Source organism: Elaeis guineensis, chromosome 11, assembly GCF_000442705.2.
Source record: "Elaeis guineensis isolate ETL-2024a chromosome 11, EG11, whole genome shotgun sequence".
Taxonomy (NCBI): Eukaryota; Viridiplantae; Streptophyta; class Magnoliopsida; order Arecales; family Arecaceae; genus Elaeis; species Elaeis guineensis.
This window is the reverse complement of record NC_026003.2, coordinates 118,063,172-118,076,456: the sequence shown is the minus strand read 5'-3', so window position 1 is coordinate 118,076,456 and position 13,285 is coordinate 118,063,172. Positions and strand designations below refer to the sequence as shown.

Below are 13,285 nucleotides of genomic sequence, written 5' to 3'. Positions count from 1 at the left end.
ACAATTTTTATAAAGTGGTATCATAATTTTTAAGAAGGGTTGTCATAATACTACACGGAGGAAAAAAGATAATGAATATATGCGGAAACAGTATTATAACACTCCTTAAAAATTATGATATCCCTCCATAAAAATTATGACACTTCACTTCAGTTTAGTATTTTCTGTAGAAGTGTCATAATTTTTGTGAATGGATGTTATAATTTTTAAGAAGGAATATCATAATTTTTAAGAAGAATATTTTCGTCATACAAAATTTTTAAATGAAAAAATCGAACTGTTGGTATTAAATGAGTGATAGGAATGGTGGTTACGTGGATCAATCGGACAAGATAGTGCACTCCATATTAGATTTTTTACACTATATACGATGCACAAAGAATTTCTAAAGAAAATACTATAAATGGGCCTAAGCTTTACCTAAATTGGACTCAGGCCCGCAGAAGTGAGTTTGAGGTCAAGTGGAGGTCCACAAGATAGACGCTATGTAGAGTGGCATATGCTTTCCAACAGGCTAGCTGGATTGGGTGCATTTCTGCCGGTAGCTCTGCATAGGACTGAAAATAATTTGATTGGTTCGATTTTAAGTAAATTTTTTTCAAATCAGATCAATATTTCAGTTTAAAAAATTTTTAAAATTAAATATTTAATAAAATACAATCGATTTTTTCGATTCAATTTTATATCGGTTTGGTTTGTGTACGTAATTTTCTCAAATATTTGAATAATTTTTCGATTTAAATGGATTGATCGATTAAAATAAAATCAAATCAATATTTTAAATTTTTAATTTATATAAAATAAATAATTTAATTTTAAATATACATATAATATAATTATATTTATAAATATATCAAGCATATAACATATGTATATATATAAATATATAAAATGACAGTAATTTAAATTCGATTTGTTGGTTCGATTCGATTACAGCAGATCATATAAATCAATAAATCAATAATCAAATTAAAATATTAAATTTTTTATTATATTCAACCGAATCAAATCAGTTAAATCAGTAAACTGTCGTATTCGATTCAATTCAGATCGGATGATTTAGTTGATTTAATAAAATTTTTTTACATTTTTAGCTCTAAACAAAGCTGCCATATTACATGCACCGGGTGCAATTGGATACTAGATCCTACAGTGGATAACAGATCATGCTATCTCTTTTATATATATATATATATATATATATATATATATATATAAACAGAAGGTGCTCACATCTTTTTAGTACGAATATATCTCAAAAAATTTAAAAATTAAAAAAATAAAATATTTTATAAAATTTTAAAATAAATTTAATCCTAACGTCAGATCCAACCGTCAATATACTCAGTCATACAGGCGGTCTGGCCAATATTATAGTTCGTCTTCAGAAATGATGGGACTTCCAACTACATCGTCTCGCTCGGAATCCAATCTATCGCGACGGCATGCTATCTTTATATTTCAGTAATTTCTGCCCACCGTGCAAATGCTCCCGTATTTGTCCTGTTTCATTTGGATCTGGCACATGCAATAATTTCTGATATTTTTGGACAACTTAAAAATTGTTCAGATGTCTTCCCAACCCGAGCTGTCCGTACAGTGTCTGTTTTCCCTGGCCTCCACACGGAGAAATTATTGCATGGACAGGGCAAACCTCAGAGCATACGCACGACAGATAACGCGCAATCGGTAATTGGTGGGTAATGTGGCGTGTTATCCACCTTGCGATTTGGCGCGGTCCACTGGACCTGGTCCAAGAAATAATCCGACCCCCCAGACGAGTCGCAGGATACATGCCCCTGCCGTCCTGAGATATTTTTTGTCATATATCTGAATGGTTTATCCATAAGAGAAATATTCAGGGAAAAAAAAAAAAAAAAGGGAAGAAAAACAGTATAACGGAAGCCCTAAATTTATCAAACTTGGAACCGGAACGATGGTATTTTCGCCAGCCATGGCACTTTTTGCCGGTCCTGCCTCTGCTTCCACTTGCACTCCCACATTCCACCTCCTTGACCTCCAATCCCCATCCTCCCCTCGTTCCTTCCCATTCCTCCTCTCCAAACCCTCTCCCAGACCCACCTTCCTTTGCCATTCCTCCCCCACTAAGCCATCCCCTCCCACCCCCAGCTCCGCCAAAACCGAATCCACCACCCCCTCTCTCTCCGACCAGCTCCGCCCCCTCTCCCTCACTCTCCTCAAAGACAAAGACTACGCTTCTTCCACCTCCCATTCCCTCCCCCCCAAGCCCAAGCCCACCTGGGTCAACCCCTCCAAGCCCAAGCCCTCCGTCCTCTCCCCCCACCGCCACCGCCGCCCCACTTATTCCCTCAACCCCGACCTCAGACACCTCTCCCTCCTCTCCCGCTCCCTCCGCCAAGCCCCCGACGACCCCGCCGCCTTCGCCGCTGCTCTCACCGAGGCCTTCCCCCACCCTCCCTCCCGAGAAAACGCCCTCTTCGTCCTCAACTCCCTCCGCTCATGGCCCAAAGCCCTCCAGTTCTTCGACTGGCTCAAGACCCACGCCGGCGAATCCCCCCTCGATGCCATCCTCTACAACGTCACCATGAAGTCGCTGCGCGCCGGCCGGCAGCACGACCTCGTCGAGCACCTCGCCCAGGAGATGATCGACCGCGGCGTCCCCCTCGACAACGTCACCTACTCCACCATCATCACCTCCGCCAAGCGGTGCTCCCGGTTCGACAGAGCCGTCGAGTGGTTCGAGAGGATGTACAGAACCGGGGTCATTCCCGACGAGGTCACCTACTCGGCCGTCCTTGATGTGTATGCTCAATTGGGCAAGCGGGAGGAGGTGATGACATTGTATGAGAGGGCCCGGGCTGGAGGATGGACGCCGGACCCTGTCGCCTTTTCGGTGCTCGCTAAAATGTTCGGCGCGGCCGGGGACTATGACGGGATTCAGTACGTGCTGCAGGAGATGAAGAGCCTGGGCGTGAAGCCCGATCTAGTGGTCTACAACACTTTGTTGGAGGCAATGGGGAAGGCTGGGAAGCCGGGGCTTGCCAGGAGCCTGTTCGACGAAATGGTGGCGGCCGGCCTGTCGCCTAATGAGAAGACGTTGACCGCACTGATCAAGATTTATGGCAAGGCGAGGTGGAATCGGGACGCACTGGAGCTTTGGGAGCGAATGAGGTCCAACAAATGGCCGATGGATTTCATCCTCTACAACACATTGCTGAGCATGTGCGCCGATCTTGGACTGGAGGGAGAGGCTGAGAAACTGTTTGAGGATATGAAGCGGCCCGAGCGTGGTACCCGGCCAGATAATTGGAGCTACACTGCAATGATCAACATATATGGGAGTGGAGGGAAGGCAGAGAAGGCATTGGAATTGCTCGAAGAGATGTTGGAGACTGGAGTCGAGCCAAACATTATGAGCTACACCTGTTTGATCCAGTGCTTGGGGAAGGCTGGGAGGATAGGAGATGCCATGAGGGTGTTTGAGACCTCAGTGGAAAGAGGTGTCATACCGGACGATCGGCTTTGTGGATGCTTGCTTTCACTTGTGGCTTTGTGCCAAGAAGGGGAGATGGAGATGGTACTCACATCCTTGGAGAAGGCTAATCCCAGGCTGGTTGAGCTGATAAAGATGCTCCGGAAGGAAGAAGTTAGCTTCAATGAGGTCCAAGAGAAATTCCGTGGGATGCTGAATGATGCCACCGTGGAGGCTCGGAGGCCCTTCTGCAATTGCCTGATAGATGTATGCAGGAACCATGGTTTTCCTTCGCAGAGGGCTAATCAACTTTTGCATCTCGGAACCATTTATAGGTTATATCCTCATTTGCATACAAAGAGTTCCGACGAATGGTTGCTGAACCTGCGATCGCTGTCTTTTGGTGCGGCCAATACTGCTTTCGAAGAGTGGATAAAAAGTTTATCAGATTCTGTGGAGAAGAAGGAAGTGTTGCCTCAATACTTCTCTATTAATACTGGTGCTGGAACCCACAGATTCTCGCAGGGATTGGCCAGTGCTTTTGCCTCACGTTTGGAGAAATTAGCTGCACCATTTAGGAGGAACGAAGAAATGAGTGGTAATTTTGTTGCTTCCAGGGAGGATTTTATATCATGGGTACAGTCCGGAGCTCCTGCAGTTTTTACTGCATTGTAGGAGAAGGTAATGATGATTGTTTTGTTTTTGAACTGTAATCCTTGTTCTGGAATGCGAAATCTAATGCAGATGATGTGCAAGTTTCTTAGCTTACCAAGTTTCTTTGATGTCTACTCCTATCACTTCATTGCAATATAAATTTTACATCATTAGATTGAAGCGGAAAAGGTATACGCACCCTGTAAGCTGATAATTTAATGAGTATAAGACAATAAGGAAGTATTCAAAATGTTCTACTTTCTTGTCAGGGAATTAAGTCATGCCACCTGAAGCTTGTCAAAGACAACAAAGCAACAGTAAAAGCGCTACTTGTTCTAATGTGCATTGCAACAGCTTATCCAAACACCTTTGCAAAATTCCTGCCAAAAGAATTTTTAGTCTTTTAAATAGGCTTCTGATGGACACGTCCAACAGATTAGAGGGTCCCACATGTAACAAAAGGTAATGTTATACATCTGTAAAAATATTTCCCACTAAAAAAACATTTACCCCTAAAAACAATAAAGAAAAGGGAGGATCCCAAAAACCGAGAATAAACTGATGCACCCTCCCTAGGTATGTTCATTTTTTACCACCCCAGACCAATTCCCCTTTCAGATTGATTGGCGGCATCAACCAGCATGAACCCAAAAGCCATGCTGGTTTACTTGTATTCAATCTGTCTGTGGAAGCTTTCATGATGCTTTCCAGAACTTTAGGAAAATGGCCAAGTGACAGATCATGCCAATGATCAGAGGAACCCTTGGCCTTTTTACAATTTGGAGACATGAATCGGCAATATGCTGATGGCAAGTTGTATAGCTTAGAAAACAAAGTTCATCCAGCTCTTAGCTTGTCACACATTTTCCTGATGACTTCCATATTCTTCCTTCAAGAGATATGACCATAACTGTAACATCATCATGGTACTTCCGGCGGTCTCCTTGTGGTATGTCCAAGAGTTCATAAAAATCCATGCCTGCAATTGAGAGTCATTAGATAAATACAACTGGGAACTGACAGTAAAGCATCTAACTTCAAGGCAAGAAGCAACCTCTGTCACTATTAAACAGTGCAAAGATGTAAGATTTTCTCCTATGACAATCAGATGACAGGAGGGACTGGCACGAATGCTCAAGGGCCTCAAGACTCCATGAAGACAACTTTTTTTTTTTTTTCCTTTCTGGGTAAAGGCCATGAAGACAACATTTGAAATATTTGTTAACTAAACAAATGTGATGATTAACCAATTTCCAGTACAATATGCTTTCACTCGTGATGATGCTGGTGATAATAAGGTGATCCTAAGTACACCTTAGATTGTTGAATGCGTAAGAGGGGGACTTGTCACTAGTGATGGATCCATCACTAGGTTAAATTTTCAAGACAAAATCTATGCACCACGCACATATTGTTTTTGCCAAACGTATTGCTTGAAATGCTCTGTAAAAAATGGATTCAAATGCTGATGAGTGGTTCATTATGAATGACTTTTTATTCCAAGATCAAGCAAAAATGAAAGAGAATCATCCAGTCAATCTAACTTCTCATAGTATTAAGGAGTGGATGAAATGGGATTTGATGGAACAAATATGAAGGTGAAGTATGTGTAGGGACAATAGATACAAGTTCCAGATGAACAGAATAGGTTGATTCAAAGTGGGTGTCAGATACAAAATCTACTTTGCAGGAACTTTTATCTTGGGAAGACAAATCTTAGCAGTGAGTTGGGTGGGGCATATCTTCAGCAAATCCATATTCTTGTATTCACGGACTATTACTGAGCACAATGTGCAGAAATATGCAACTATAAGGTTTTGCACCCTTATGTTGTGCTAGGGATGGTTAACCCTCAAAACTAAAATCCAGGGGAATGGGAAACCAACCTGTAGAAAGTATTTCAGATAATATTTCCATCCCATCCTGGGTGCATCAGGTGCACAGATGGCAAAATGGTTAGTTGGACATTTGCATGAAAGGAAGCTGTTAAAAGACAGGAACCGCCTAAACATTTTGACATAGATCGAGTTGTTCCTTCCCAGGTTACATGCATGGAAAGTTGGGCAGATTGCAGAACAAATGTGGCCATTGACGCAATAAATGGAGAGAACAAAATAGTTCTTCTGATGACAAGGGTTTCTCGGCAGAGGTAAGTGCATTCACAGATATGCACATGTGTTTTTGTATTACACACTAATACATATTCATAGGCAGCTATTAATGTGTGCAATGTCGAATTTACAATGTAGGCATTTCTAATGCTTCATGAAATAATTCCAGATGTGCCAAAAGAAGACATCTTTATTCTTAACTGTGTTCTTGTAACCACATAAACTGGCCTGATTGCCTAAGCAACTGCTTTTGCCTAGAACTTAGCTGTTATTGTCCACAGTCATAAAATTCCCAATCTAGGGCTTGAACTATAATATATTTCAATGAGATTATGAATTCAAATATAATACACTTTGCTGTGATAATTATAATAATTTTGGCTATATAATCACGTGAAACTATCAAGGTGATCTGTTGCCCTGATTACCAACAGTCCCAATTGCTAGGCTATCCAACAAAGTGGTCCAAGTAATGGTCACTGGTTACTTGTTCATTGTATGCACTTTGCTGTAGGAACACGTATTCCCAAAATAAGACCACTTAGCTAGGAGTTATTGAAGGATTACAGTTGATCTTAAACATCCTTGAAACAACAAAGAATATAAGGATTTCATTATATTTGGAACTTTTTCTCTAAATTTTTTAACTGAATTTTGAGGTTTGTTTTGAAGTCCTATCTTTGTGGGATTATTGTCTCGATCTTTTATTTCAATTATGGGGTAGGCAGAAAACTCAAGAGCCCCAAGATTTAGGATGATATTGATATATACACAGAACCCACTGGAATCCCATATTGCAAGTTCCTCCTTTCTATTTACTTCTTTCTCAGTTAACTCTGATGTTTTTCTTGGGACAAGTTCAATACATTCCTCTGTTTCGTATGTGAAAAATCATTTACCCTTAATTTTTAGCTTAGTATTAATGGGATCCTTCCGTATATTTTAGTTTATAGTGGCCACTATATGCCTGTACGGTGGGCAGTTCTCTTGTGCAGAATTCAATTTAAAACAAATATGAGATTTTCTGGTGTCCTTTCATGGTGATGAGTTTGTGCATGAAGTTCAGATAACTTCTAGGTTCATTTTGAAGGTGAAAACTCTGAAAAGTTTATCAACTTCTACTTCTTGCTGATCAGGTATTCAATTCCTTTTCATTCGTCATCTTCATCCCTCTAGCAACATCAAGTATTTGCTCCAGATCTCAACACCTCAATTTGCATAATCAAATAATTCAATTTAAAATAATTTCAAATCTGCAGAATGATTCCAATAAACCTAAGTCATCAACTTACAACAAATCATATCTCAAACTCTAGATCCATAATCCTACCTGCTTTTTTTCATAATTTATCTAAAACCAAATTCAGATTGGATTAGGAATTCCGGCAACAAGTGACTTTTGTTGTTATTATAAAACCCATTAAAACCCTTGGAATGACCAAGAGGTTATCAAATACCCCAAACAGTGTTGAACCCTAAATTCCAAAATCAGTCGCACTACTCTTTTCTTGCATCGGTAATCTATAACATAATATGCATAGATATGACTGCTTGCAGTTCAAAAGGGCAAGACAAGTAAGACAATATTTTCACATATAACTGCACTTCTTGCCCAGATATTTAATTGATCTCCAACCAATCCCCTCTTTCATCTCTTAGATAAAATCACAACCATCCACCCATCTACTCAACTATACTGTCTCAATGAGATCACAAAAATCCAAAGTCCCTCTAATGCTACAAGAATAATTAAATGTCTGATCAGTTATTTCGACCAGTTAATTGTCCATCCATGTGCTTCATAGGATCATCAATTAAAACAGGCACCAATATATGCTCTCTCTTTATCTGATCTCAGCCTCTAAACATTAAAAAACATGTACATCCATGCACGGTTGTTATCTTCATGTCAATCTGTTCATCCATTCAATCTTCATTTTGTCCATGCCTTGGATCAGATTGTAATCACGTGCCCCAGGAACAAGTACATTCTATTAGTGTAAACCTAAATGTTTCATGGATCTATCATGTTTCATGAGTCATGACAATTTATTTGAAGTGTATGTTTGTGTGTGTGCATATGTGTGATTTCAGTTCTTTTAAATCATTCATTTCCACATTATACCAGAGCCCCTTTTTGCATCCATGTATAACAAGAATCAGAAAAGCATGCATCATGCTTGTGCCTTTCAAGAACTACCTAAATCCCATGCCAACGTCCAGCATATGACAGCATGGAGAAAAACACAAGCGTGTAAAACATAAGCAAAGATAAATAACTAGCAGCAATAGAGTGCTAGGATATGTTTAGTTTCACCTCTTCTTTTTCTCCCCTGTTTTTCACATGTTGAGTCTAGGCTATTTTGAATTGCTTTACAGTCTAGACACTAAAACATGTACTCAAAACCAATACATCATATTGAATCATTTTAAAGGTGCTAGTTGAGTACCAGAATTGTAACCAAAACACATCCAATTCAGTATCTAACAAAGTTTAGCAGACAAGTTAAAATGCATTTGTCAAATTAGAATGACTAATAGCAAGCAGAATTTTTTTTTGAAAAAAAAAAAAAGAGAAAAAGGACATACTGGTGAAGTTAGAAAGAACAAGAAACTGAACTCATCTAAATGATATATTTAATTTCGCATATGTTTTTTTTTTTTTTTAAATTTACAATGGTACACATGATGATTAATATCATATTGTATCTGAGCATCTGACCGCAATACAATATGGTACAAGCAATAAGAATTGATAGTAAGTTTCAAAGCTTGGGGTCAGTGTTATATCAATGGCCAACTGGTATAGTATCATCCTTCATATGGTATAGTACGGGAGCCATACGCCTCAATATGCCTTGATGCAAATAACCAAGGAAAAAAAAAAAAAAAGGAAAGAAAAATGTATATTGAGCAATATGGGGCTGATATGCTCTGATGAGACACAATATAGGTCTTGTTTGCCTGAAACCTGTGCATACCAGCCCCATAGGACTGACTCATGGCTAGTGTGGTGCTGACACACATGAGATTTCAACCCTTCCTTTATACACAGAAAATCAGGTTAGCACCAATATGTGAACCCAAGCAATGTGTTAACAATCATGCAACATAATACTCATTGTCTGACAAAATTAGTATACTGGCTAAATGACAATCTCACGCATTCTCCCAGATAACCATCAATCTTGCATAACACTGCCACCAGAGCTAACCCAATCCCCAGAAAGTAAGTCTAAACCCATTCTACAAGCAAGATTTAAGATATGAATTTGATTCCATGAGTATCTAGTTGTTAGCCAGTTTTACATTAGGTATAACCATCATTTTGGAGCTAAAGATGCAGCAGAATATTCAGGGTTACATTCTAAACTACTATCTTAGCAGTTGCTTTAGATCCAAAGACCTCAGGGAATACATAACATTTTAATGGTGGCGTCAGAAATAAGAGTTGCAATTTCTATATAATGAATGAGGCCAGGTCCTTGAATTAAGGTTATCAGATTGAAATCACAGGATACAATAACAGTCTTCGATGTAAGAATTGTGGAAAAAAAAATGAGGACACATTTAATTTTGATAAGTGGTGGTGAGGCAATATTCATAACGCCTGCCTCGAATAGATGAGATAAAGATTGTTGTTATTTATGTTCATGTGGGGGTGGGCATCCACATGTCTAATAAACTGATATGACAGAAAAGTATTCCCCAAAAAAAGACTGTCATAGTAAGTATTAAAAATCAATCAAGTACCAGATCATAGACTAAACCCACCCATATTTTCTACCCAAAGTATTGCAACAGCAATTATTGACAGAATTATCTAAACATTAAAAAAAACATACATTTCTAAACAGGTGAAAAGTTCAGAAACAAATCTTACCAGCTTTCTTCGCTGCACGAAAAAGAAGTTCCTCAATTAAACTTTGTGCAGGGTCTCCATCTGGGAACCTCTCCATGAAATTTTCAACATGTAAAACCACTTCCTCATTGCTTAGATACTGATATAGTCCATCAGAAGAAAGGACTAAAAACTGATCATCTGAGCCCAGTTTAAGGTGACAAAGTGAAGGTGTACAGGTTATGTATGGTGCCGTTCCAATGAACTCATTCCGAAACATCTCTAATAATCCATCATTCCACTTAGGCTGCAACCAAATGCAGATGGAGAAAGTGATGCAACATATTCATAATTTTTTTTCATAACAAAGCTATCTAACAAAACAACTCACAAGAGATAGGAGACCGGATCCTCCATTTAGTAAGATATAAAAGGAAATTTTATGAGAGTGTGTGCATTTACCTTTTTGAGATATCCAGCCCCAAATGCTCGTGTGACCTTAAGACGTCCCTTTACTCTATCATTGACAATGCATTGATGGTCATCTGGATGTTCTTTCTTTATCCTCAGGACTTCCTGCAGAAGCCAAAATTCATGAAACCAAAAGAGAATATGGTGTACCGAAAAATCTGTACCAGAGAGATAGAGAACATGCACATGCAAATGTCAACAAGAGCTGAAAACATTTATGAACCAGCATTTCCATTTTATACAAGAGCTGGGTATATTCATGAACTCGCTATGCTCATTCTACATAACTGAAAGCTAACAGTCACATATATGGGAAGGTCATAGAGCACAGCCATGAACAACATTATAAGTCATGAAGTATTTCTTGGATACTACATATTAGATAGGAGTTCTCGAAAAACCTACTCCTGCATGTGCCTTAACAAAGTTGGAGCACAGATGCATCCAGCCTTATGAACAGACTTTTTAGTTTGTGTAGTATGAAGGAACAAATCATGATTCTTTTTTCTTTGTTAATGGATAACAATCTGTGTGTGTGTGTGTGTATGTGTGTGTGTGAAGCATAATAAGGAAAAAGGGATATGTAAAACAACAATTCACTAAATGCATGTTCTCTTATCCGAACTTACTTCCTCATTGCTGGTGGCATGGTCAGTTGAAAGCTGCAATGCTACTAATTCTGTTGCTTCTCGACCCAGTGTCTCAATCTCCAGACCCACATCATTCCCTCCAACTCCTGTCTCTTGTTCATTGGCATTGCCCTGATTCCTCCTCCTTTCAGTGGTTCCTCGAGGTCTATGCTGCGCCACAATTGCACGGCTATCTCCCACATTCATTACATACACATCATCATCTCTCATAAGCACCACCAGCAAGCAGGAGCCCATCAGCGCCAGCTCAGGGTTGCAGTCCATGGCCCTATCTGTCATCTCGAAGTACGCAAGCTCGGTAACTTCCAATGCCCGGGAAAGAGCCCTCAGCACCAATTCATGATCAGCCACAGGCCCTGCCTTCCTCCTCCTGCGGCTACTCCGCTCGGTAACTTCTTGGGTCTCTTTTGCCTTCTCTTCCGATTCATACCTCCACCTCGGAAACCAGAACCTCCTGCCCTCCTTCCGCCAGCTCCCAAATCCATCCCTCAGCTTGGACAGAGAGAATGCGAACCGTCCCGAGCCGGAGAAGTCCAATTCTGCATCCTCATCCGCTTCCGCCAGGAATTCCCAAAGGCGCCTCCCAGCTCTGGAATCCTCCTGAAAGGTGACCTTCTTGTCCGTCCCCTCTTCCGATACTGCCTCCTCTTCTACTTCCTCCCAGAATAGGCCCCGGAGCTCGTTGAACACCGAGCGGTAGAGGTTGCCCACAAGGAATTCAGGGGCTTCGGGACCATTGAACCCGTCGTAGATCCCGACGAAGAGCCAACGATGCTCCTCCGAAACGACGACGTGGACCCGGTCCTCCCCGGCCTTTCCGTGGGCCCACTGGACATTCCCGCCAGCGGGAAGAGGGGCGTCCTCGGGGTCGCACCGCCGGGCGGTGAAGCTGCGGAGTGGGACCACCCAGGGGCGGTTCTTCTCCGAGAGGCTCCGGCGGAAGAGGGACGGCTTCCGGAGCCTCCTCGAGATGCCCCGGCCCTTCTTCTTCACGAGCGGGCCGGAGAAGGGGACGGCGTCGAGTGGGCCGGAGAGCGCTCGCCGCTCGATCGGCCCTGAGAGGAAGAACCCCCGATCGAGCGGCCCCGAAGCCGGCCCCCCGCCGCCGCCGCCGCAGGAGAGCTGGAGGGGGATGGCAGAGAAGGAGGCGGAGCTCCGGAAGCCGGCAGTCTGTGACTGGGCGGCGGCCGTGGGGGCGTCGTAAACGGGGAGTGGGGCGGAGGAGTTGGCGGAGACGGAGGCGCCGGAGATGGACTTGAAGGCGGTCTCGGCGGCGGCGGAGGAGGAGACGGAGGAGGAGCGGGAGTGGGCGGGGCTGGCGGAGCGGACGTAGCAGAAGGAGTGGCCGAGGGCCTCGTCCAGAGGCCCCGCCTCAAAATCCTGCGGGCGCTCCACGCCGGCGGCGGCGGCGGTGGTGGGCCGCAGGCACGGCACGCGGAGGAGACGGGAGACGCCGCTCCCCATCACATTTGAAATCTCTCCCTCTCTCTCTCTTTCTCCCCCTTCGGAGAAGAGGTTCTCTTCTAGCCGACGGGGGCTTTTATTGGCCTTTTCTTAACTATTATTTATTATCTATTCAAATTTGATACTAATTTTTTAATTAGTTAGGGAAAATGGAAGAAGGAAACGAGGGTGAGCTTCGCTCTCCGCTGCCGGGTTATTTCCGCTCTTTTGCTCACGCCTCCGGAACAGTACCGACATGGCGCGGGGAGCGATGATGTGGCACGAGTGGGCGAAAGGAGTCAACGTTGTTCTACTCTTCTCATCCCCGGCTTACGACGAATTTACGCCCACGGCGGCTATGTGAAGGGTATTACGGTCATTTCGGGTTGGTCGATAGGACCGAGGAGGAGAGAAAGTCCAGGGCCCAACCAATCAGACCGCCATCTCCCTAGCACGTGTCAACGTACCCGATTTGATCCGACGGCCAAGATCGGCGATCTGCGGCGACGTCGCCGTCACGGAGTCAAAGGGCACGAGACATTTGTCGCATCCCCAAGTAAAATAGCGTCCCGGAATTCGACGAAAAGGGGAACGGAATTCGCGCATTAAATCGAAAAAAAGGCGCCAGTTTTTGGAAGAATCCGTTTCCCGGAGCTCCAAA

At 42.4% G+C, this 13,285-nt stretch overlaps 2 protein-coding genes across 2 annotated transcripts; one reads left to right on the top strand and one right to left on the bottom strand.

Annotated features, from left to right (window-relative positions):
* The first annotated feature begins 1,871 nt into the window (after positions 1–1,871).
* LOC105053878 (pentatricopeptide repeat-containing protein At5g46580, chloroplastic) lies at positions 1,872–4,217 on the top strand. The gene has a single exon (XM_010935204.4). The coding sequence runs from the start codon at positions 1,937–1,939 to the stop codon at positions 4,127–4,129; it is 2,193 nt and encodes a 730-aa protein (XP_010933506.1). The 5' UTR covers positions 1,872–1,936; the 3' UTR covers positions 4,130–4,217.
* A 268-nt stretch (positions 4,218–4,485) lies between these two features.
* LOC105054319 (probable protein phosphatase 2C 26) lies at positions 4,486–12,730 on the bottom strand. Its single transcript, XM_019853806.3, has 4 exons — positions 11,161–12,730; positions 10,523–10,636; positions 10,103–10,367; positions 4,486–5,087 (listed from the first exon to the last, which is right to left on the bottom strand). Exons 1-4 carry the CDS (start codon positions 12,643–12,645, stop codon positions 4,957–4,959), a joined length of 1,995 nt encoding a protein of 664 aa, XP_019709365.2. The 5' UTR covers positions 12,646–12,730; the 3' UTR covers positions 4,486–4,956.
* Positions 12,731–13,285: the final 555 nt, after the last annotated feature.